At 38.7% G+C, this 27141-nt stretch overlaps 1 protein-coding gene across 1 annotated transcript in view; it reads left to right on the top strand.

The window, feature by feature from the left end:
- Positions 1-27141, top strand: part of MSR1 (macrophage scavenger receptor 1) — a 522563-nt gene that overhangs the window by 146023 nt on the left and 349399 nt on the right. Inside the window, exon 2 of the mRNA XM_044062502.1 lies at positions 210-329. Within this exon, the coding sequence (XP_043918437.1) occupies positions 210-329 (120 nt within the window). The remainder of the gene's footprint in view (positions 1-209; positions 330-27141) is intronic.

Raw genomic sequence — 27141 nt, forward strand, 5'->3', positions numbered from 1 at the left:
CGAAAAGAAGCAATGAACCTAGTAGGAATAACCCAGTCAATGAAGGATAAATATGACATAACAACATATAGCTATATCTAGTAACAAAACTGTGCACAACAGTCTATATATAGTAGCCAAAGAATAATATTTTAATACAAGGTTATGAAATATCATAGGAAAACAACTGTGTATTGCTAACGTACAATCTTTTCTCTAATATTTTCCAGATTCAGCACAGCATGATGAAGTTATAAGAAAACTGAAAAAACTCAAACTGGGTATAATCATCCTTTATGGGCTTCTTCTTACTGTTTTGATTGGCATGATTGTGATCATGTCAAAGACAGGTAAATATACAACTGGAGCTAGTTGTAGTAATTATTTAATGGATGTAAATGTGTCATGAGCAGATATTTAGGCATTATATGATATACTGGCATTGTTTATAGTGTACCATAACTGCCAGCCATCCATCCATCCATCCATCCATCCATCCATCCATCCACGACTTTTTTTTCTTATTTGTTTGCATGGGATAGGGGTGTTACTTCAACAGTGACAACTATCTAGAGCCAAGTCCTACTAAAATACATTGGGAGTACTTATTGATAGCCAGTGGGAAATATGAATACATTTGTGATTATCAAAATAACCAGAATTTAGTTCTAATGCTTTAATAAAAAAGTCCTGGTGGTGTTGATAGCAGTTTATCTTTCAGAAACCCCCATGATTATATTAACAAGTGAATAAGTTTTGGAAGTAATATTTTACTCTATTCATATCTGTTAACAATAGTACACTAAACAGGTCATTCTGAATATTTTATGTATCGCTTAGTTCTTCCATTGTATAAAATTATTTTGGTCAGTTCTAACAGACACACAAACGTACACTTCTTAAAGACATATGGATTCTAAAACAGCAGTTACTGATTATCTTGGTTTGACTTATAACATCAGTGATACACATGAACATGACAAAATGACTGATGGAGGATTTAGTTTAGTAGAATACTAAGTCGCCACTGTTTTATAACAATGAAGAAAGTACCTTGTGTTCTCCACTATTGAGAGAGAACACAACAAACAGTGCTTTGAGTGGTATATGCCTCCTGATGATATAAGCACTCTTGTTTAGTATAACAAAATGCGAGCAGCAGACAGAGACTCCACACTGAACAGAATATCCTCTAATTTAGCATTTTTATGTAAAGCTGTATACAAAATGGGATATAAATCTATATCTACAGAGTCATTAGTTGCTGGCCAGTTCACAATAATAACACATAATAAAAGTGCCCTGTTATTGTGACATATCCTTTAAGACTATGTCATAATATACACAATGTCCACCATTATTCTGAAAGACTCTCTTTATCATGGTCAGATTGGGAACAGGTGGAATTCATTGCATATTGAGTCATAATGTACAAATTCATCATGCAGTAAAACCATAATTATCAAGGGTTCAAAGTCCTCATGCAGTACACTATAACTATTCACTGTTTCAGCTGCTCTACACACTCTGTTGTGTTAAAAAGGCAAATGTCTTTATTTTACTCATCTGTTAAATGGAATTTTATTTTTACCAAATTGCTTTACTCTGCACAGCTGACATGTCTTACACATTTAGACCATGATTATATAATTGTTGACCATACTGGTACACATTTTTTTTATTTTTCATCTTACATGAACACCACTTGTTTTTAAACAAATGCCATAATACTGAGAAGAAACACACCCACATCCACAAACATAAATATCTTCAAATGATATAAAGTAACATAACATCGATACACACACACAGACACACACACACACACACACACACACACACACACACACACACACACACACACACACAAACATGCCACATGTACACACACACAATATGCTTTCACAGACCCTCCACACACACGTGTGTGTGTGTGTGTGTGTGTGTGTGTGTGTGTGTGTGTGTGTGTGTGTGTGTGTGTGTGGCTCTAAACCCTTTCTTCTTTAGCTGCTAATGCTTCCCCTCTTGCTGGTCACATATTTCCAGACGTTATTTATTCCTACAATATTACTTTGCATTTTGCATTCTTAATTTAATTTTGTATCACGACTCAACTTTCACATTTTCCTACATTTCTGTTTAAATTGCTTGTTATCCTTTGTATGCTTTATCTTTCTTCTGTATCCTCCCTGTTACACCTTTCTATCATTTATGTAAATACATTTTCCCCCTGACATATGTTAATGTTACTTTCAAAGAGATTTAGAAGAAGGCACAATGTCAGCTCCCATTCTGCCTCTATGGATACAGCTTTTAATCATGCAAATTTTATTTGCTGTGAAACTTTTTATATTATTTTCTGTCTTTTGGTTTTCTGATGCTGTGGCCATTGGTCCACTCTAAGGCTGGGATTCATAGATATTAGTTTTAATGAGTAGCACAAATTATCACATGTCAAAGCAGTGCCAGATAAAGGTAATTCAGAAACATAGACAGGAAAATATCTCAGTATGCAAAATGTGTAGATAGCTACATAATTGTATAGAAATGAGTAATGATATGCGTATGAGGTATGCAGCTTAGGTATACATCAACATCAGACATGGTAGAAGATTCAGGAATGTATAAAAAAGTGCACTCTGCAGCAGTGCAGTGAAAATCTATTCCATGCAATAGAATTTTTTATGTTCTGGGTTTAAACATGCTAGTAGTAGCAGTGGCTGCCAGTACATAGCATTGCATATCACAGGCATCTGAGCTATTGAATAAGATACCATTAGCACCTTACAAAGTAGCACTTCACAGACCACCAGAATTTGGACCAATACTTTATGAATAAGGAGACCATATGAGACATAATTAAACTGTCACCATCAATCAGAATAATAAGACATTCATGAATTATTCATCCCAGAAGGCACAGATGTATGCATAGCAGTAGTCATCTTAGTTTCAGGAACCTTCCAGCAAACTACACAGGACATATTGGACATACCATGCGCATCATCCTCACATAACCTTCACCAATTCCTCAATGTTATGATGCAGCATGTGTAGGAGTATGTGTGATTCCCCAGGACTGCAAACTTGAAAATCATCACTACTCAGACATTTTTCAGCATAATCCATTTTTCTGAGAAGCTGGAAGCCACAGATTGCAAACACGTTTCCATCAAGAACCCAGCTGGTTCACAAGGCTTAAAAAATGTTAGTAGAAATGGCATCCACTTTCTCAGCCAGCAGATATTGTTCAATGTTCGAGGAATTATATATAATGTGTACGTGTCACCCTAAGGGTTTCCAAGATCCACAGTTATGATATGCATTTAATATATATACAAATAATGTTTTGTGTAAGAGGATTTTTCACAGGGACATCTAGTTGGTAGCTGTAAAAATAGTTGGTTGACATAAGCCAGTATATGCATATACCATGCAAGTAAAATGCAGGTCACATAGTGGTGTGACTGCCATGTGTTATAGCTAATGCTATATATTCTTCTGAGCCATCTATGATGACTCAAGTTAGCAAGATGCAAGCTATAGTACAAGTGGTGTACAATGCAGTCTATGAGGAAACACAAAATGCCATGGAGTGTATATCTGAACTACTGAAAGGACATTTTCTCTTCCTTGACACATCAATTGAAGCTTTACTATATGCACCAGAAACCTAAAGTAAAATATGTGTGGCGTGTGCCTTAGGGCATAATATGGCACTAAGGAAACAACTTCAGTGACATGGAAACATCCCTGAAGGACCAACTACAGCAGTTAGACCAGCAGTAGTAGAGTAGGGCATATAATCTGGGCACTATGTAGCATCTGCATTTACACATGCAAGTTGGACGTGGGCACAGTACATAGTGACATTACTGAAGAGGCAGTCAGCAAGTATGATTCATGACAAAGTCAGCACAGAATAGAATGATGCATGCAGTTTAACTCTCAGGCTATGACAGGCAGTGCATTGACTGCTAGTGCATGCTTCAAGCAACCATATTCATGCAGGTTAAGAGTTGCGTAGGGCACATTTATCATCACTTGCACAGGTGCTGGAGGAGACACAATAACAGCAATACTTTAATGTGGTTTACAGTCATGAGAAGTGAATTCAGATGCTGCATATTCTTTTAACAGCTTGTGGATAGTCAGTGATCACATGATAGCAGTTGACCTATCATGCCATAACTGTTGGTGGTATCTACTGTGCTGACCTGTAGTCATGGGACCTGATACTGTCTGCGATAGTAAAAACATAGAACTATGGGATTGTGTTAATGCACCCTGACAGGATGTCTCAGGTCGGAAGTCTATAGAGCTGGGCAATAAACACAAACAGACATGACAACCCATGCAGTCAAAGGTTGTGATGAAGATGCTGAACTACAAAAACATTTGTGAGGAGTTCCAGGTGGTGAGTCAGAGAAGCAGCACTGCTCTTGATTGTGAGACCACCAATGACTAGCCCAACAGGTTGTATAGCAATAGTTGACAATGAAGCCATCTCAACAGTGGTCTGTGTACTCTGTCTGAATTGTCATGTGGCAGAGCTCATTGCATCTTACCCTACATATGGCCATGTATTGCACAACCTGCAAAGACAGAATTGAGAGTAGTTATGATGTTTCTCCTCAAAGCACCATTGGAGGCTATATTTGTATGCATGACCTGAGAAGTAACATCTGCTCCCTACACATGTTGCACACTCTCATGCAAGTAAAAGATCACATTCACAAACATCACAATGCTACTGGCAGCAGCTGTTTGTGCCTAGATCATTGATCTGCACATACATTGATTTTGCCACGTGTTCTATACAGCTCGGTTCTTGATTGTGGAGTAATAATGGTACTGTAAACCCCCACTCCTTTCCCCTGTTGTGTGTATGCATAAAAAGCAATGTGAATGTCAAGTTGCTGTTTGGACTATGGGCTCATGGGAGTCAGTATAGGAATCACAGTTGTAGGATGGCCATCCTGCAGTGGTGATGTTTAAGAGCCAGCCTGTACCTGCACAGGTGATTGCAATGTTGCTGATGTGGTAAAGCCTCACTTTGTAGTGCTGCAGACAGTGCTATTGTTTTACCATGCTGTGCCTTATGCATAATACATTCATAGCTGGTACCAGGCAGCCTACAAACATTAGGCATGTTCTTACTTGTTGTTCTAGTTCCTACACCTGTAGAACCTATGTAAGTATGAAGACATGATACTTTAGGTAGTCCTCACTATAACTCCAATGCTCCACATGCACAAGTATAATCAGGATTGCGGCAGCATAGATACCTTGATGTGTGGATTGTGGCAGTTGCAGCCCTGAAGTACATGAAAGGATAGATATACAAGTGGCCTTTGGTGAATTAATTCTGTCACGCAAAAAGTGTAGGGCAACAGGCAGACTTGTACAGGACAATGCTAACTTAATGCAACCCCTGCAGATACTCATGTGGTTGGTGCTAGCTTAGTTCCCTATACAATGAATCTCTGGGAATAAGGGTCTGCTCCCTTTCCATGGATGGGGTCAGGAGGAATTTCTCCATCTCTAATAGATGTTTCTTTGATGTTGGTCTGCTCCTATGGTGAACATATCTTTGGTTTTCACATGAAATAATCATATCGACAGAAATATTATGGCCACCCACGACATTAGTGTTTTGCATCACGCCCAGTTATACCTCATTCTGATACATGTTGTCTTGGGAATCTTTGGTCAGGATGTGCATGCCATTTGTGTATAGGGCCTACACTAACATTTTTATCTCCTAGTTGATGAGTTTTTTTCTACCTGTTGACACTCTCAAAAGTACATGTCAAGCCCTGCACATCTGTTGGTTTCACATGTCAGTGAATGGGTGAGACAGTCAGTCATCCAACTATGAACCAATAACTCTCATAGCAACATTCTGCAGAAGGTGACCAGACTCCTGTGCTACTCAGCATAAGTCTCAGTGTACTTCATGCTGCTATTAACATGGGCATCCTTCAGGACTCATACACTTCTTCTTTTATTTGCCTTTTGGCTGTATATAGTGACATGTACATATTCTTGCACCCCTCCCCTTTAAGATGCAGTGCTCTATGGGGTATTCACATCCCTTTAGTCTATTCCTTCCCGAGGAGCCCAGAATCTATGGTCTGCACCGCCTTGAGAGAAGGTCATAACAGTAGCATGCCATTGTGCTGAGTTCTTACTCATCATATAACAGGTGTTGATTACACAAGTGGGATACTTTTCCAGGTGGGCTTTCTGCCTTCTGCATTTCTAGATCCATTTCAGAGAGTTACTGTGTAAAGTCTTATGCATTTGTTTACAAATGTTCTAGTGCAAAATGACACCCACTCTTTATATCATGCTAATAACTGTTTTGTAGCACTGTGGGTAATCTAGGGAAGCATGCGACTAACATGTTCATGCAGACTGCCTGCATGACACATATTTCTGAAATATTGCACAGAAAAGGTTTAGCAGCTCATTATTGCTGTGCTACATTATACATCATGTGATATTCAGATGTGTATCCATATTCACAGGACTACTACTCTGTTCCTTGTGTGGTGGACAATTATAGTGCTCATTGATTTTTTTTAGAAACTGTGAAAATCAGATCTCTTAGGACATGTGTCAGAAACATCTAGATATTCTTTTCGTCTTGTAGATAAACTTCTCTGAATACCAGCTGGTGTGGTATGGATGACCATAGTATAAGCTGGATGCTTGATATAGGCTTGCTAGCTTAGACACAGATTCCAGCGAAATCCCCATTTCAGCTCATGAGTTTCAGCACAGGTATGGTGACCTCTTGTGGCATTACCTTGACCTGCTTCAGCAGTGGAATGTAGAGGGGTTAGGAAATGAGACAGCCATGTATTGCAAGCATTTTCCCTCCTATTGTATTACTTGCTGTACCTGTGTACTGAGGTCTGCATACTTTCTGTTAACAGTGGCCAAAGAGTGAGAATGTGACGTGGCAGGTTGTCACAAAAAGTAGGCTAGACTCTTCTGGCTGTTGAGTGCTTATGCTTTGTGCGTGTATTTCTTTCCACTTGTAATTGGAATTCTGCAGCATTTGTGCAGGCTCCTGTGCAGATCTGACAAAATCTTAATGTTCATTGTGCTGCTATGAACAAAGATCCCCTACACCCCTTCTTTCATCTGTGTATTGGCCTTATGAAGTGGTATGAGCAGCCTGTGGCATGCCCCTCCTTAAACATTATGTTCTCACCCTTTGGACACTATTAACAGATAGTATGCATCCACAGGTCATGGCATGGTGGTGGCCACCTAAGGGTGAGCTGGCTACTACCTTTGGAATATGGTTTGAAGTAGTTAACAGGCCTACATCTTGACTGCAGAATGGAGGTGTCACTGATGGTGTCTATGGTAACTTCTTAGGAGGGCTGGTATAAGCTTCTCTGCATATGATGGCCTGGTGGGGATCTAACATTATCTATGAGCATCACTTGCAGAAACTGTTGTTATACAAGAAGCATTAACAACTGGATGTCTGCTTTACCAGTGTGCATCACCTTATGGTTTGACTTGTAAAGATGCATGAATGCCAAGCCATGACCATTGCACCTCCAGAGACATTGTCTACATATTCTACTAGTCATAGAAGTGGCTGATGGCTGGGTGTTCCACTTGTAGCCAGTCTGACATCCATCCATGACTCCTGCCCTATCACTTAGCAGGTGCTCTTCTCCCTCTTGTGCTATTCCCCATACAATGTTCAGAGTCCAAAAAACACTGTTACCAGCTATCCATCATCTGTCAGTTTGCATCCATCTTCTGCCTCCCCCACCTTTTGTGTCTATACCACAAACAGATTTTATTTCAAATCTGCTTAAATACAATAAGTTGCATGTATTGTGATCTTTGTGGTGACACTTTTTGTACTTTTCTGATTTTTTCCATGTTATAGCATTTTTTTTTGGTTTGTTCTAGGACCTTAGTCTTGTAGCTTTATTTGCAATTGTGGGAAGATTGTGTTTATGCATTATACTGGACTTCTATTTATATAAGTAAAACTCATTGCAAAAACTAGCTGCTTGTATTTTGAACCTATCTGGGCCTTAGTCTTGTAGTTTCATTCCCATTTGTGGCAGAACTATGAACTACTGCCAGATTGAAGCCTCATGTAGTCATTTATTGCTATAATGTTTCCTTAAACAGTGCTATTAATACATTTCTGCATAATCTGCTTCCTTAGACTGTGGTAGAATTGCAGTACTGAGAGCACTGTCAATTCTACTCAGGATTGCTGCTACGTTGCTTTTACATCTGCATATATTCCAGTTTTGCTGCTAGACTCATATTGTGCTTCTCATTTACTTGTTTAGCAATCCATTCCAGTGTTTTTTTTATTCCCCTTTGATTTGTGTCTTCCCCACTGTCCCATTGAGACATTAAGATAATGTATTTGAAATTCTAACCTACATGGGGTCATTGGCATGTAGCTCGGAGTCTTAGGACTAGGGCTCCAATATTGACTTTAATTGATTGAATCCCGCTCTAGCTGGTCTGCTTCTTGTGTCTTTGGCCACCACCTGTAGTATGTCTTTGTTGCCTTCCACACATTTAGACCAGCAACTGCACAGACGGGGTCTAATGAAGGAGGTGTCTTGATCTACATAACAAGAAGCATATCTCTAGGTTGGTTAAACAGAATGATGCAATGGTGTTCCTCGACATCCAACTTATCATAGACAAAGTGTCATGCCATGTCCTAGCAAGCTAAGGTCACCTTCTGTGTTCCATGAACCCTATAGCTCATACATAGACCTATTGGAGACATTCAGCATTCAAAATACCATACTGCTGACGGACTTTAATTATTGCTGTATTAACTAGGAATCCCACATGACCGCAAATTTGCATGTGCACAGATTCTTAGACTTTGTAAAGGTAAACAACTTGGTCCAGTTAGTGCATACACCTACTAGAGGTACAAGCACATTGCACCTGGTACTCACAAATATGGGAGAATGCTGCACTCCCCCTCCCCCATGCAGTATCCTCTCTAGTAAATTCAAACCAAAAAACAGACTCTTTTGACACTTTTTATAATCACTGCAAACCCCATAACACTTAGAAGCTCCTCCAAGGCAAAGTACCTTTTATTAAGTGATACCTTGTCAAAAATTCAAGTCACTCTAAACCCAGACAACACAGCAGCATATGTGTAGTTATTCACAGAAGCTGTGTACAGCCATATCAATGGTTGCATAGAGACTGCTGTGCCTACCAGAGGTAAGCCCAAAACTAACTCAAAAAACAAATCACCATGGTGGAATGCAAAATTAAGCAGGTTATACAACAAAATAATAAAACAAAAGTAATAGCTAAAATTAGTAAGTGTAACACTAAAAAGTTAAAAACTCTCTCATCAAACTGAACAGACAACTAAGAGAACTAATTAAGCCCAATAATTCAAATTTTGAGGTAAAGATAGCATCTCAGGCCAAGGACAACCATAAGGCCTTTAGCTATGTCTGAAACCTCAAAGTCAGCATACTGTTGGTAAATGGAGCCATGTTGATGAAACTGGGAGATATATTGTCTCACTGACAAATTTAGCTCCAAATTTACCTCCCTCTCACCCCCAGCCATCTCACAGGAAATACCATCTAATATAACCCATCCAGTTATCAGTAGGAAGCGGGTCTTAGATGCTTTCTCTAAGGCCAAGAATACAGCTTCAGTGGGTCCCTGATTTTCTCTCTCTCCAGTGCCACAACTTTCTTTCTTCATATTTTCGTGAAGTATTTTTATAATAGGCAAGCCCCAAGGGGCTAATCATATCTCCACTTAACAGGTTCCTCAAATAGCTTGTCTCATAACATGCGACACCCTAATCTTGCAAGAATGGTAGAGGCACACATATCAAATTTTCCACTATCCCTTATAAATAGTGTTACCACTGCCCCCAGTTTACATTGCAACTGACAAGAGATATAGATAATCAGTTTGCACTGCTTCATAAACTTATGTTGGATCAGATACATTCAGACCTCCTTATTCTCTTCATAATACCAATGTCCTACTACCCAACACTACAACCTGTGAGAGATGCATTTATCTAGACAAACTGGAAGCAAAGTTCTCTCAACCCAAGACTGAACTTGTTAGTCAAGAGGAGAAGGTAAACTCTTGCACCACATCACACTCATCACATAGACCCACTAAACCTATACCACCAAAACCCACACATCGATACACAAAAACATTGCGGAGGCTCTCAATAATAATCTGCCCAAACAACAGAGACCGCCAGAGCAGAAACACAGACAACCTCCACCCCTCAACACAACCCAAAAGACACATAACCCACGTAATCAGTGTGCCACTCAACCACAGCCCATAAGGCAAAACAACGTACCCAACACGTTAGTCATAGGTGGCTCTATAGTCAGCCAGACTAATGTTCCACTCACCAGACTAGACAAGGAGAAGGTTACTGTCAGCTGCCTGTCGGGTGGCAGGATCCGCCACATGACCCACGCACTCAGGTCACTCCACAAGTACAAATATGACTCAGTCATTGTCCAAGTTGGTGTGAACAACCTGAGATGTACCTAGTTGGACTACATGAAAAGAGACATGGAAGAGCTCTCCAATCTTGTAATTCAGGCAGGTATGACCCTAGCCCTGAGTAGCATCTTACCTTCACCCAGAATTATGCCATAGTACAAGGACAAAATGATTGACTTCAACAATTGGCTAAGCTTCTGGTGTCATTCTGAGGGATCAAGTATCTGTCTGGCTGGGACGATATGATCGTCAGGCCACAATGCATAGCCATAGATGGCCTGCACCTGTTGCCCCTGGGATTCCTGATACTGACCAAGGCTCTTGCCGCCCCTGTAGTTCCTTTTTTAAGCAAGGCCCAAATGACAAATCCACCACCATAGCAGGTACAGGCAAACAAAAACTGAGAGTAATGCTACTCAGCGCTAGAAGTCTAAACCTCAAAATGAACTCACTCGACACATTCCACAAAATGGAGAACATCAATATCTGTGCTGTGACTGAAACCTGGTTCAAGGCTCCAGAGAGCACTCCTGCATTACCAGGCTATAACTCATACCATACCTTTCAGCCATCTAACCTGGACCGGAACACCAAAGTCAGAGGTGTGTCCATATTCATTAAGGATATCCACACCTCCAGGCTAGTTGCCCAACATAATGCATCCAAAATTATTCAACTGCAACTAACTCTGGGCAAAACTGCAATCCAAATTGTAGCTTGCTACAGATCCCCAACCATGCTCCAGGACTCTCACTCCTCTTTTCTTAATATACTGGAAAAAATTAGGGTCCATCCAAACACTTTAATAATGGGCGATTTCAACTACCCCACCACTAACTGGGAAAACTACTCATGTACCAACTCCTTTGCTCAACGTTTTCTAGAATTCATAAAATCTAATGCCCTAGATCAACTTATCCACCCCCCACCAGGGGCAACGATATACAAGACCTAGTCATTACCAACATGAGTGACCAGTGTTCCACACCTGAAGTTAATGCCTCATTGCTTAGCTCCGACCATAAGCTAATCACCAGAGATATCCACATCCTGCCCCCCTTCATTAAAGAAACCACTGCAAAAATGTCTCCAAAGCAAACTTCATGCTTCTTAAGACAGAAGTGGCAAACCTCACGACATCCTTGTAGATGGGCACTGCAGAATACTACACAAATGCACTCTATAAGCACTTACATGAGTGCATGGATTGTGCTATCCTTAATAGAACCAAGATGCTAGGCTGCAAAAAATGGAAGCCAATATGGTGGTCCACCACTATAAACAAACTTTACAACAGAAGGAAGAAACTGTTGCAGAACAGAGTAAAATCCCATGAGTGGAAGAGCTCCCTGGTCAGCCTCAGTAAGAAACTGAGACCCCTCATAAAATCCTCGAAAGCTAGTTATGAAAACAAGATTTCCTCTGATTCTAAGGGCAGCCACAAAGCATTCTATAGCTATGTCAAGGATCTCAATGGCAACACCCAGGTCTGCTCTGAGCTACAGCACAATGGCATGAAAATTGCAGAACCAACTGATATCGCCAACATCCTAGCTGAAAGGTTCAGTGCTAACCTTACTCCCCTCTCACCCCCTAAAGGGCCCATATCTACACCAAAAGTATACAGAGCCCCTGAAATCACAACTGCATAGGTAAAAACTGCACTTTCCAAAGCCAAGAACACAGCTTCCATGGGACTGGACAACATCCCAGGCTGTGTTCTACATGAACTTCAGAAGGAACAGGCCCCCAACCTAAGCACCATGTTCAATCATAGCCTCACGTCAGGCTTTGTACCCACTGAATGGCTCACAACAACAGTTATACCACTCCACAAAGGGGGAGCCTCCATGGACCCCGGTAACTATTGCCCTATTAGCCTGGTCTGTAAAGGCCATGGAATGCATCATCATGGAACTCATAAACAAAGACATAGGTAACCTAAAAACCCTGGACCCCCACGCAGTTCAGGTTTGTGAAAGGCAGATCATGCCTCTTGAACCTGATGACTTCTTTGAAACAGTCACCAAAGCTGAAGACAAGGGAAAGGCAGATCACACAGCCTATCTTGGCCTCGCCAAGGTTTTCAACACCATCCACCATTCTGGAATTATAGATAAACTCACTAAACTGTGTATAAATCCATACGTCACAAGATGGGTTGCCAAATGGCTCACTGACAGAACCCACACTGTAAAAGTTGCAGACTCCAAGTCGGACTTCAAACCAATGACAAGTGGAGTACTACAAGCTTCAGTCCTGGGTCTTCTCCTTTTTGGTATCTACTTCTCTGAAGTAAGGGCTAACGCAGAGGGCCTCTGGCTGATGATGTTCGCAGATGACTGCAAACAAGTTGCCATAGTCGAGTCCCCAAATGATGTGGACATCCTACAGAAGGGCCTCACTGAGGCAGATGCCTGGTGTAAGAGCCATGGCCTCAAGCTAAATGCCAAAAAGTGCATTGTCATCCCCTTTGGTAAAAACTCCGTTCTCATGAACTACCACATAGGTGCCAGTCCTCTTAATGCCAAAGGTGTGATAAGAGACCTTGTGACTCAGGTGGACATTAGTCTCTCCTTTGATAATCACATTGCCAAAGTAGTCAGAAAATCCTTCTACATGGCACACCTTATCACAAAAGGGTTCTCATCCAGGAAAAAAGAGGTCATTGTTCCCCTCTACTCAGCACTCATTAGACCCATTATTGAGTACAATGCCTCTTTAATGTACCTAACATGACATCTGCAACAGCTGGAAAGGCCACAGAAGTACCTCACCAAGAGGATTATGGGTCTCAAACAGTTGTCCTATGCTGACTGTCTCAAAAAACTCCAGCTTTACTCCGTAGCATATTGCCTACTCCGAGGTGATCTCTGCCTAACATACAAAGCTATGTCAAACCCAGAGCTGTTGGACATGCTACACCTAAAGAAATCCCAATCCCTCCAGGATACATGGTCTAGGGATCTAAACCTTGTCACCACAATAAATAGAACATGCTGGAGGGATAGATTCCTGTCCCAGAGACTTCCCATACTCTGGAACAAGCTACCTATCTATGTCAAGCAAAGTTCCTCATTAGCACTCTTCAAGAAAAATCTTGATGAATGGATGGGAATTAGGATATTCACCCTGGGGATAACTCCTGTGGTCCTGCTCGACAGGATAGAAAGATGCTGAAGTACTTAGTATTGCCAAACAGACTGCAGGCAGAAATGAAATGTCCTCTGTAGAACTAATGGCTTTAAAAGCTGTTACATACTTTATTGTGCCACAGTTTCTAAGCACTGCAGAGGGAACATCTAGCAGGTTTTAAAAGATGGTTTACCTTTTGCCTCTGTTCTTTGCCAGCTGGCACTGTCTGCTGTTAAACCCTATCATGACACCTGACTGTAACAATAACTAAGGTTATTTAGCAAGTAAGCAATAATACCTTAAAGGGTGGGAATCACTGGGGAAATAACAGACTGCATACATATGTTGAGGAACCCGATAACGCAACCTAAAGTTCATTATTTTTCAAAAATAAAAACCACCATGAAGGGCATTATTGTATTTTGAAAATGGGCAGATGGTGTATTTCTTAAAATGCCATGTATTTGCTTTTCATTCGTGCATATATATCATATATGTGTGTGTGTGTGTGTGTGTGTGTGTGTGTGTGTGTGTGTGTGTGTGTGTGTGTGTGTGTGTGTCTGTATATAATATATATATATATATATATATATATATATATATATATACACACATATAGATATATATATATATATATATATATATATATATATATATATTTATATATATTTGAATCTACTTTCTATTAACGAAAGTACGATCCACCAAACATTAAAAAGATGAGCTCACACAACTGAAACCAGGCTTTAACGAAAACCCATATTACAGAAGGCTAAATTAACGAAACCCATTTTCACGCACTACACTATAGAAAACAATAAAACACAATGCAACAAGCACACTACACTACAGTATGCAGGGGGGCAAGAAGCACCTCTGCACCCTCCATGTTGGGGCTCTGCCCACCACACCCCCACTACTTTGAGATTGCACTAGAGTGGGGAAAAGGGAAAATTCCCTTAGCCCCACTGTACCGCAATCTCCAAGAACGTTAATATATACATATATCCTTGCACAAGTCATTTATCAACTCCTTGTTCTTACACCCCTCCAAAATATATCTCACCCAGGACTCTGGAACTGCACTACACACATCCACCATAGTACATACCACTACACGGTACAACTACAATCACTTCCTTACTCTACTTACAGCGATATCTCCTATGTATGGCATGACAGGCTGTTTCGTTAATTTAGCAAACAAAATATAAAAACAGCAACTGGGATATGAAACTTCACAAATGTACAAAAAAAATCCAAACAGTAAAAACAATGTAATGTTCATACAAGGCAAGAAGGACTCAGCAACAAGCAAAAATGAGAGAAATGTTTAATACATTAGCTCTTTCACGGTAAAATCCCGCTTCATCTTGTTGCTGAGTCCTTCTTTCAGCAAGTAAAAAAGCAGAAATGTTTAATACAACGTTAGTGCTTTCACGGTAAAATACCACTTCATCAGATGAAGCTGTATTTTACCATGAAAGCACTAACATTGTATTAAACATTTCTCTCTTTTTTACTTGTTACTGAGTCCTTCTTGCCTTGTACGAACTTCATGTTGTTTTTACTTTTTTCATTATTCTAGCCTTCTGTAATATGGGTTTTTGTGAAATTCTAGTTTTTGTTGTATGAACTCATCTTTTTAACATTTGTGGATCATATTTTCATCATATATATATATATATATATATATATATATATATATATATACTATGTATGTGTGTATGTATTTGATGTGAATAGTTCCTCTGCCTAATGTTTTGTAGTTGTTGCAGGATATGTAATTGGTGTGAAAGGACATATTTTAAATCCAGAATGTGTATTATATAAGTAGTGTCCATGCATGCATGAGTGCATAAACACACACACACACACACACACACACATACACACACACACACACACACACACACACACACACAAATTTCATGCATACACCCACTGACAAATGCACAGCCAGATGGGCTGCCTGTCACACATATGCAAAAATTGAGATGCACATCTCTCCCCCATGCACACACATGAAGAGGCACAGACACACTCACACATGTATGGATAGACACATACCCATACATACAAACACATAGATGTGACCAGTAGTTGCAGTGAATTTCTTGACTATCTATGCCTCACGTTTCATTATGATAAAATGAATGAAAAAGTACATATGATGTAAAGAGATGCATTTCTGCTCCAACTCCACATTCCTCTTGTCTGATCATTTTTGTACAGAATGTACCTGATTATGCCTCATATTTGTTTACTTGAAAGATGTTTCATTTCCTTATAAACCTCTGAGGACTACAGTTAGTCAATAAATCCACCCATAATAATTTCATGCTTCTTCTTGTTCAGAAAAGGCAAGATGATTCAAAACCTGTTTCTCTATTCATGCTTTTTTTTAGCGAATTAGTGCACTACGTAAAAAAATTGTACCCTGAAATTGTACCCTGATTTGGGGTTGTTGCCACCCCATTAATGTTACTTTGTCCAGAGTTATTGAGTAAAGAAGCTGAGAAGTGCACTTATATTCTCTCTCTCTCTCTCTCTCTCTCCCCCTCCCTCACACACACACACACACACACACACACACACACACACACACACACACACATACAAAACTGCATTATCTTTGTTTATTTTCTCATGCTCACTAAATATGGCTTTTCAAGCCATGTTTAGAGAATAATAGTAAACAGGAAATTCTTGTAATTATACTACAGTTTAATTTATAACATGGTTATCTGCTTTAGTTTTCTTTTTATTTACATATTTTTCTATCGTACATTAAACTTCAGTGATTTGCAAGCATAAACAGCAGCAATCGTGTTGTTTTTCTTTTTCTGAGTCCATGTTTAACAGCAGATTAATATGCTGCCATGAAGCTTAAGACTTGATACTGGAGTCTCAAAGTACATTAATATCCTTTTCGAGAATATCTGTTCCATGTCCTCCTTTTCTAAGCTCTTGTTAAGCACCTCTACCCACTTATAACATTATGTCTCCTGCTAGAAGCATGCTTAACAAGTTTATCTTTTTTTTTTCAGTTTCAGAGCATAATCACTGAGCTCCATGAGTAGAGGAACCCTAAGAGCAAGTGCCTTAACATCCCTGAATATACAGTAATGTCTAAACTCTGCACATAGCCATGTGCATTATTGCACTCAAAAAATGGACATGATTTTTTCCTTCATTTTTTTTATCTGTAGTCTAAATTTAACATTTAGTGGTTTATATATGACAATTGCAAATTTTGTAGTAGAATGAATAAATAATTGTCTAAAAATAATCCAATTTACAAACTTATTATGTGGTTTTATAACTTTATAGATGTGTGAAATGTTTGACATGAAATTGGTAGTGTAGTCATTAGGTGACCATATTGCTAAACTGCCTTGTATTATCCTGCACTTCCATCTGTGAATGTCATCTCATAGCTGCTTTTACAAATTTCATTTCTGAATCAGATTTACATACATTTAGTGCAATGGTTGAGATGGCTATGGTCAACAGGTAGCATGTTGAAAATTTTAGCGCAAAATGTTTAGTTTTTGGTAGAGTTATTGGCATTTGCTTAAAATAATGTTAATAAAAAAGTGATTTGTCCATTTTAATTAATGGATGATTTTCAAAGATTGAACTTTTTAACTCTGAGAAATTTTAGAATGACTTTTTCAAGGTAGTCAGTTTTTATAAATCCTTTGCCAATCTGTTGTTATCCATTGTGCAGTTCCATTTTGAATATTGTTTTCTAATATTTTTTTATTTTTGCAAATTGCATTCTGAAACAGAGATGCAAAAATACTGAAAGTCTGACTTAAACTGTTAAGTGATGGAAGAGTTATGAATATTTCTTGAAATTAATGTTAGCCATTTTAACTATTTTTTTTCTTGATCTGGCTTGTATTTTTCTCTCTGTAGAATTTTGGTATGAAATTGTCAGGGTCATTATTTTAGGGCCATTCCATCATGTTGTTGTTGTTGTATATTGTTGCATAGTGTCATTTGTAAATATCATTTTGCAATCCTTTTGCTAATCAAACCTTGCATCTGAGTTGAAAAACATGATGCCATACTTGAAGTGGAAGTGGAACAAATATGATATGTTGAAAAGGTGAGCTCAAGTTGTTAAATTTTGCAAGAGTAATTGGCATTTTTTTCAACATAATGGACCATAGTCGTATATATTATATGTTGTTCTGTTATATTTGTATGCCAGAGAATGATGTACCAAGTGATTAATAAAGCACTAGTGCACAATGGTGCAAGACACTGTATGGACTTGGTCTACTTCTTACATGTAGTACCTCAAATTTATTTTGAATGTGTACAAAATCTTAATTTTGATGATATATCAGAATAATCTCAGATCTGGTCATTTATATAGTCTACAGCATGTAATATTATATTTCTCCCTACGTATCCATCTTGTCTGGTCAGAAATTCTACCAAACTATCTTTCATACCTCTCAAGTGTCCAGATTTTCACAGAATATCCAGATTTTTGCCTCATATTTTTTATTTGCTCCTTATTAAATGTGTGGTTTTCTGACAAATCTTTGAGGATTGACGCCATTAAATAATGACAGACATTTGAGTATTAGACTTCATCTATCCATCTACAAGCCCTTTTTCCCATTTTTTCACATGTGGTCAGAGTGCCAACCCAGCACTAATGATCATTTTGAGCCAAGGTTTACACCGACGGGTGGCTAGCCCTGCCACAGTTGTTCTTTCATGCCACACACTCACATGTACACTCACACCTATGGCCAATGTGGAGTGTCTAATCCACCTATGTCATATTTTTGGAATGAGGGAGGAAAGTGAAGCACCTAGATGAAACCTATGCGAACACAAGGAGGACATGTAGTCACTGCCCGGAAGGCATATATCCTTCAGAGAATGCATGCTAACACAAAACATATTATTCTAGAAAATGTCTAAGTTTATAAGAGCAATATTTAAAATCTGTCCTTATTTCTGGGCCTTTATACCTCCATTAGTTTTGGCTTTGTCCAGATTTCTTATACTACAAGGATGAGAGCTATGCTGTCTCTGTTTTTCACTTTTTATTTATCTGCATTAAACTTTCCAATAATGCTGTACTCAAAATATAAATAATACACCCATTCCTCAAAAACTGAAATAATCTGAACCATGGCTAATAAACCAGATTAAGAGATCTGATCAGTGTGATGCTGGGTATATTAAATGAGTTCATCTCATTATGTGGTACATTAAATAACTTTTTTGGTAGGATGAGGATTTGGATGAAATGAATAAACTCTGAATGTGAACACCATATAACACATCTTTTAGACTGTCTAATGATCAAATACATCTTAACTTTTATATCTTCATAAATGTCCAGTTTATATTAAAAGACATATTTTTAACACTTTTAAATCAAAAAACGTATTTAAGTTGTTAATGCAAGAAGTTCAACAGACATCCGAATATGACTTTATATCTCCCCTAAAACATAAATGTGGATTTATAGATGAGTTAACTCCACTCAAAACTTAATTGAATGAATTTATAATTCATAGAATTCAGTACTGACAATATCTCAGTCTAAGCACTATTATGATGTGTTATGTCAAAAGAATATCCAAATAAATCACACTGGAACACTAAAGAACTAATAAAAAGAAAGAAAGACACACTGGATGCTGCAGTTTTAATAAAATAATTGAGCTCTTTCATCCATAGAATACCAGGACTTCTTCAGAATCTTATCCTTAGTTACTGTGTGTCAGAAAATAAAAAAAAAAAAACGCTTGCAGTAAATCAAATTGAGAAAGTTTCTAACCATTTTCTAGCCATTAACATTTCCAGAGATAAAACTATGTATAAGACCTAGAAACCAATAAGGTCTCCAGGTCCAGATAACATAGCTTCAGAAAAATGTGAAAACCTACCTGTGTTACACCAGACAATGCTAATGTCAATCTTTAATATGACCTTCACAAAAAAACTAATCCCTCATTAAGTATGCTTCTACCAAAATACAAGAATGATTTAATGTTTGCCTTTTGTTATAAAACATTATATCTTAGAATGTTTATCATAAAGTATTAAAAAACTACAGCAGTCAGACAGACTTTTGCCATCCTCATAGCATTTGGTATTCTAATAATGTGCAGCAACTACCTTATGCTTCTAGATAATGAACTCCTACTAAACACAAATATTTTCATCTCTTCCAAAACAGTTATTTAATAGATATAGAGGCCTCATGCTCACAAAAGTGGACTGTAAGCATTGTACTAACATACAACAGCCTTGACATATAGTGTAATGTCATGTATTGATGCTGTAAAGACTATGTCTCCTAAACCTTTAAGGATTGTTTCTCAACAAAAATTAAAATCAAACATTGCAGCACATAATATTTCTCTTTTAACAAATATTCACCATGAGACAAGTGGTCTCAGTTCCAGAGCTCCACACCCTCTACAAAAAAAATATTTTAGTGATTACTGACTCTAGAGTGAGGCACACAGATAGTACACTCAATGTGCTGAAAAATGACATGATGGCAGTGTTCTTTTAGGTTGTCAGTACCTTAAAGATTTCAATGGCCCTTTCAGACAAATATCTATCTATCTATCTATCTATCTATCTATCTATCTATCTATCTATCTATCTATCTATCTATCCATCTATCTATCTATCTATCTATCTATCTATCTATCTATCTATCTATCTATCTATCTATTTATCGTCTGTTGACTGGGTAAGTGCCTCTAAGCTAATGGCCTCTTTTCAGGGGATACCCAATTTGATATTTATACTACTGGAGGAAATTTGGCCAGGGCATTAGGAACATTCCTTTCTCTTTTTAATAGGTGTCATGTGATCTTTTACAGCTATCTGAGCTACCACCAACCCAATCAGATAGGGCCAAGGTTTAACATCTTATCCAAAAGAAAAAACTGTGGCATGGTAGCTATGCATATGGGGGTGAATGACTTAGGCAAAGTAACCTAAGGGAGAGGCAGAGAAAAATGTTTGAGCTTTCTGTGAATGTAATCAATGCAGATAAAATAATGATACTGAGCAGAACCACCCTGCTTTTCCAAAAAATAAGTCTAGATACAAAGAGAAGATAATTGCCTTCAACAACAGGCTAAAACATTCATGTAATTCTAAGGGGTGCAGTATGTGTCAGCATTAAATGAGATACTTCACAGTCCTAACTTTTCAAAGGCGTCTGCATACTGGATTAAACTGAGGTATCCATGCTCAAGAAAAAAAGTCTAAAGAGCAAGCTGCCAGACCTTGAGGCAATCCTGCATTTGGAAGACATCCATATATGTGCAGTCACCGAAACCTGGTTTGAATGCCCAGAAATGTCTCACCGCCACACCATTATTTAGTATATTATCTACCAAGCCTTCAGCCTTCAGACACAATGGCAACTGCAGTGGCATATCTATATTTGTCAGAAACCATATCCTTCTAGGCAGAATCCTAGGCACACAAAAGCGGAACCTATCCAAATCCAAGTCACACAAGCAAAACCAACTATCAATTTATTGCTTTTTGCAAGACTCCTTCCATGACCCTGGAAGTCCTTGTCAGGTTCCTAAACACGAGGAATGATCTCTTGATAAACAACAACTCCTTCTTTCTGGGTGGCATAACTACCCATCAATTGATGGCGTACCTATCCACCAACATAGGATATGTAGAGAAGTTTCTAGAGCTAATAAATAAAAACTCAGCGGACAAGATCATTATTAACTCAAATGTATTTATTTATTTTTATTTATTTATTTTACATTTGTTAACCGGGTTAGTCTGGCTGAGCTTTTGGCTCATTTTCAGCAGAGACCCGGGGAGAAAAACTCCTCAGGACTAGAAAACAATTTATTAAATTTTAGTAACATAGTAGTAACAATCAGCTATAGGATCTTACAAGCAGAGACCTGGAGAGAATAAAAGCTCCTCAGGCAATTCAATTATACAGAGTATTGACAATTGGCAGACAAGTCTGTGAGTTGTTACAAACAAGGTTTTAAACAATTAGCTGAAGAAAATTTGACTAGTTACAATATTATTTAACCTGCTTAGAGCAAAATGAGTTAATAGTTAGTCAGATTCTTATTTAAAGTGGGTAGGATCTAGTTGTACAGGAGTTTGGAAACAAGAATGAAAAGTAAGAATGGCTAGTAGGAGATGTAGAGGAGGTAGAGTATAGGAGACAGACTAGACAGGTAGGTTGTTTTGAGACTGTAAGAATTAAGAGTAGTTGGAGATAGAGGAAGGGAAGAGGTAGAAGAGGCAGGGGAATAGTGTTAGAGAAACATTAAGGGTGAGGTGGTGAAATAGGTGAAATGATGGTGGTTTCAAGGTGTTTGGCTACAGTGGCAAGGCCACTTTGTTTTTAGGTATTTCCTTGTGGCTAATTTGAAACTTTTATTTATTTTTTATTTTTATTTTATTTGCAGTTGGTTTACCAGGATAGTCCATTGGGCCAAATGAACCCATTTTCAATGGAGTCCTGGGGAGAAAAGCTCCAAATAAGGTTACAGTAGGATTTACATCCATATTACAATAATTACAAGAATTTTACAAATATAGTATACAATATGTGGTAGACAGAGTACTGTTCACATTACAGTTAGAGCAAACACTTTTAGGAAGAACAACTGGTGGTAAACATTTTAGATGATACAGGCTAGAGAAGGTAAGCATTTCAATTTAGAAAGTAAGAAACAATTGCAACAGAGCAGACAATGTAGTGTACAAAATTTTTTTTTTTTTCTAGGAGGAAAGTGGAAAGTGTCAAGTCAGTATGGATCATGAAGGATGTGAGCATGAGCATTCCCACTGGGAAAGTAGATGAGAGTGAAGAGATTTTTTGAATGTAAGGTGGTTGAAAGTGGTGCGAATGGCAGGAGGCAGGGTGTTCCAGAGTCGTGCAAAGCTAAAATTTAGGAGATTTTTACCAGGGGGACGATTTGGCTTATACAATTCGATTAGATTTTGGTTGTTAGATCTAAGTACCCTGCTGGGAAGGTGAAATTTAAATGCAGAAGAAAGAGATGGACATAGGTCAGGTTTGAAAATGAGCTTATGAGCAAGAGTAAGTTGAGAATAGATAAGTTGGTTAGGAAGTTCAAGCCATTTTAATTTATGGAGTGAAGAGCAATGGTGGGTAGAAGATTTATGGCTGGTAGCGAATTTAGCAATTTTATTGTAACAGGAGGAAAGTTTTGTTTTAAGGGAAGATTGGATGTTGGTTAGGAGTGGGGCTCCGAAGAGAAAAGAGGGGATGAGGAATGAGGTAGAGAGAGTGATTTTAGTGGAGGGTGTACGGTAGCGAATATGTCAGTATAGCATGCCTAGTTTTTGATGTGTTTTTTTTATGTTGAGTTGAATGTGAGAGTTGAATTTAAGGTGACTGTCTATTTGAACACCAAGTAATTTAGCATTGGACACCAATTCCAGGGATGTGTTGTTGTGGCTGTTAATTAATAGAGAATTAGTATTGATAGAGATGTGTTTAGAGGGGGTAAATACCATTAGTTTGGTTTTAGAGGCATTAAGAACAAGGTGGTTATCTTTCATCCAGAGTTCAGTGGAAGAGAAGGCATCTTGTGTAAGCTTTTGTAGTACTGGGAAGGATGTAGCAGTGCAGATGATAGTTGAATCATCTGCGTATTGGATAACGCTGGAGAATGGAATAGAGTTGTGGAAGTCGTTAATGAATATATTAAATAGCAGAGGACCCAGTATGGAGCCCTGGGGAACTCCAGTTGGGGTGATTAGAAAAGAAGATATGGCCTTTTTCCATTTAACTGCTTGATATCTATTTGATAAGTAGCTAGAGAACCAGGACAGTGAGGAAGGAGATAAGCTGAGTTGAGAGAGTTTGGTTAGAAGGAGCTTGTGAGAGATAGTGTCAAAGGCCTTTGAAAGATCAAGTAAGAGGGTAGAGACAATATGACCTGAGTCCCGAGCTTTATTTACAGATTCTAGGAAGGAGAGGAGGGCTGACATAGTGCTGTGGCTGGGTCTAAAACCGTGCTGAGATTATTGCCTAAGAGGTAAGGTAGTAGCTGTAAATGGATACATTTTTCTAGGAGTTTAGAGATGGGGGATAAGATAGCTATGGGGCGGAAGTTTGCAATATTGTTGTTATTGCCACCTTTGTGTAAAGGTATGATGTAAGCCTTTTTCCAGATTTGGGGTACCATGCTTTCTTGGATAGAGCGGTTGATTAGTATACTGATGGGGTAGGCTATGGCCTCAGCAGAAATGCTGAGGAAGTAAGAAGGAATGTTGTCAGGGGCATTGGAGCATGGTTTTAGTTTTTGTAAAAGTTTTTTTATTGTGGATTTCGGAATTGGTTTTAGTGATAGAGGTGTGTGAAGAGGGGGTGACAGAGATGGAGTGGGAGTGGTAGTAGAGATGGAGGAGTGGGGAGGAGGTGTGTGAAGAGGGGGTGACAGAGATGGAGAGGGAGTGGTAGTAGAGATGGAGGAGTAGGGAGGAGTGCTAGTGGGAGAAGTGGAGGATGGAGAGGTACTGGAGAATGAAGATGTTAGTTTGGAGATGGAATCTATGAAAAATGAGTTGAATTGTGTAACTAAGTCCTTGTCAGAAGCATTGGGGTCAGGAGTGGGGTTGAGTAAGTTGCCAGGATTGATAAGGGTAGATATTCCTTTCCAGAACTTCTGAGGGTTTGTTTTATTATTGTTTTGAAGTTTGGAGAAATAGTTTTGTCGATCAGCAATAATGAGCTTTTTTACTTTATTTCTGAGTGTTTTGAATTCGAGATGGGAGAGGGGAGATTTATTTTTATGGTAAAGTGCCCAGACTTTATCTCTGTGTTTCATAGCGGCTAGAGTAGTTTTGGTTAGCCAAGGGGTAGTTTTTAGTTTTATTCTTTTGGAGCTTAGGGGAGCATGGTGATCTAGGATATTTAAAAAGGTTGTGTTGAAGTGAGCTACTGCATCATCTAGGGTTAGAGTTTTTAGAATATCCCAGTTGATTGCTTTTAGAGAGTCAGTGAAAGCTGTTGGTTTAAAGCGTTTTTGATTGCGTATGGTAATGTAGTTATGTGTTCTTAGTAAAGGTGTAGGGAGTCGGTGTGCAAAGGTGGGCAGGTGATCACTGAGGGAGTCTGGAAGTGTACCACTGTCAGAGAAGTAATGAGGGTGAGAGACTAAGATCCAGTCTAGAATGCTACCCAAAGATAGAGTTTTAGAGGGGTGGGTTGTGGAATTAATTAGCTGTGAGAAGTTGTAAAGGTTTATAAGTGGACTTGTGTTTGACTGAATGGAGGACCAGTTTATGTTAGTATCTCCTAGGATTATTATTTCATTGTTAATATTAGTGGAGAGCCAGAAGAGTATATTTTCTAATGTAGTAATATTGTCTCCAGGGGGGATGTAGATGGAGACTATTACTATGTGTTTGTGTTTATTAAGTTGAAATTTTGTCAAGAGTATTTCTGCATTGTTGAATTTGGGAATAGGCTTGTTATAAGGGGTGACTGACAGGGAGGATGAATACAGAAGAGCAACACCACCACCTTTCTTGTGGGATCTGTATTTTTGGATGATAGAGTAGTTTGGTGGTGTTATTTCATGGTCTTTTATGTGAGACTTTAGCCATGTTTCAGATATAGATAAAATGTTGGGTTTATTGTGTGAGAGCCAGGCATGGAGGCTTGGGATTTTGTTTACTATGCTTTGGGAGTTTAGTGAGGTAATAAATATAGACTTGTCTATGTTGGAGGGGTTTGAGGGGCCAGGGTTGGGATGTATGTCTCCTGATAATAGGGTAGTAATTAGATATAGAATAATATTGGTTAGGTGTTTGGATTGCTTAGAGTATGGGTTGTACTTTAATGTATTGGTAAAGTATGGGTTGAACTTTAATGCATTGGTAAGGTATGGGTTAGCTGCTGTTGTGGATGAGTGTTTGTGGGGGTTAATGAGTTTAAAAGTAAAGAATAGTTGATTTTTTATAGGATAGAGATGGGGAAATATTGTGATGTGAGGTTTTGATGGAAATGTGTTGAAGTCAGTAGTTATGTGGAAGGCTTGAGTATGGTTAGTATGTGTGGGTTGAGTGAGGTAGTAGATGTAGGATAGGTTGAGGAGAAATAATAGTAGTGGGGTGTAGGTTAAGGGTTTTGGGAACATAGTGTAGGAGGTTATTTAAAGTGAAAAGTGAGGGGATGTTATTAGTTACTATGCTGTAGGTTAGTAAGCCTTTTTATAGTAGGATTGGGGAGTAGGTAGGCCTTAGGATTTGACTGTGGGGAGTATGTTGAGGAGTAGTGGCTTAGATAGGTTAGGTAGAGGATATGGGCTGGGCAGTGAAGATTGATTGCTTAGATAGGGTGTACTAGTGGGTGGAGAGATGAATGTCTATGGGTGGGATAGGGGAGAGGAACTTGAGAGAGTTGTGGGGTATAATTGGTTAGGAGTTCTAGTGGGTGTGGTTGGGTAGGTATAAATGTAGATGTAGTGGGGGCGGGTGGGAATAGGGGGCAGGGTAGGGGAGCGGAGTGATCTCAAGAGGGCTTAACGGAGCGGGAAGAGCCAAGGGAGGCAGAGCGAGAACCTATCAGTGGACTATTGTATGGAGAGGTAAGTACAAGGGCCAATGGGTTTAATAGGATAGTGTTACTTAAGATGTTAAAGAGAAAGGAGAAAAAAGAAAGCAGGAAAGTTAGAACATGCCTAGTGGACAGATGCTAGAGTGTACCAGGGATTCTACCAAGGTAGATCGCTAGGCTGAAACCTGTTGAGGAGGACAAGGGAATAGTTGAAAAAAGTAGTCTTGAGTAGGGGTTTGGCTGCTGAGCTGTCCTGGCAAGGGAGCATACAGAACCTAGCAGGGCTTTTAATACAGTATTACAGAAATGTAGCAGTGGTTGTACATACTTTCTTAATTCCTTCTGTGACAATGTAGATCATAAACAAGGGATATGGCAGTAGAACTTTTCTATATTATTTTGGGTCTAGGTATCCAGGCCAGGCGTAGTCACAAGGAGGTATTTCAGGGTAAAGGCTGGAGAATAGGAGAGAGAGAGATTGCACTTTAATAGGCAGTACAGAAGCACAACAGCTAACTTTAACAAATAAATGTAAGGAGGTATCAATGAATAGCAATTAACATATGCAATACATCTTAAAGAGATGAGAAAAGGAAGCAATTTATACTTATACCACTTGGTTACGCTTAGGTAAAGAAAAAATAAAATGTGAACACATTTATTCTTACTGTAGCATACACTGGGCAGATACAGATCAACACTAGCTAATCATACAAAACATTAGGTTATGTAGTGTTTATTACAGTGAAAAATAAACAGTCAATACTCTGAGAGGCAGTACAATATGTGATAGGTATCTTATCGAACAACCTTTTTGTTGTTGTGTATGTGATAAGCGCTAGTCTCTCAGCTGGACACAGTATATGGATTTGCGCCAAAAGATATACTAGGCTAGTACGACAGTT

The sequence above is a fragment of the Protopterus annectens genome, chromosome 2.part1, assembly GCF_019279795.1.
Source record: "Protopterus annectens isolate FY-2018-M chromosome 2.part1, PAN1.0, whole genome shotgun sequence".
Lineage (NCBI taxonomy): Eukaryota > Metazoa > Chordata > Ceratodontiformes > Protopteridae > Protopterus > Protopterus annectens.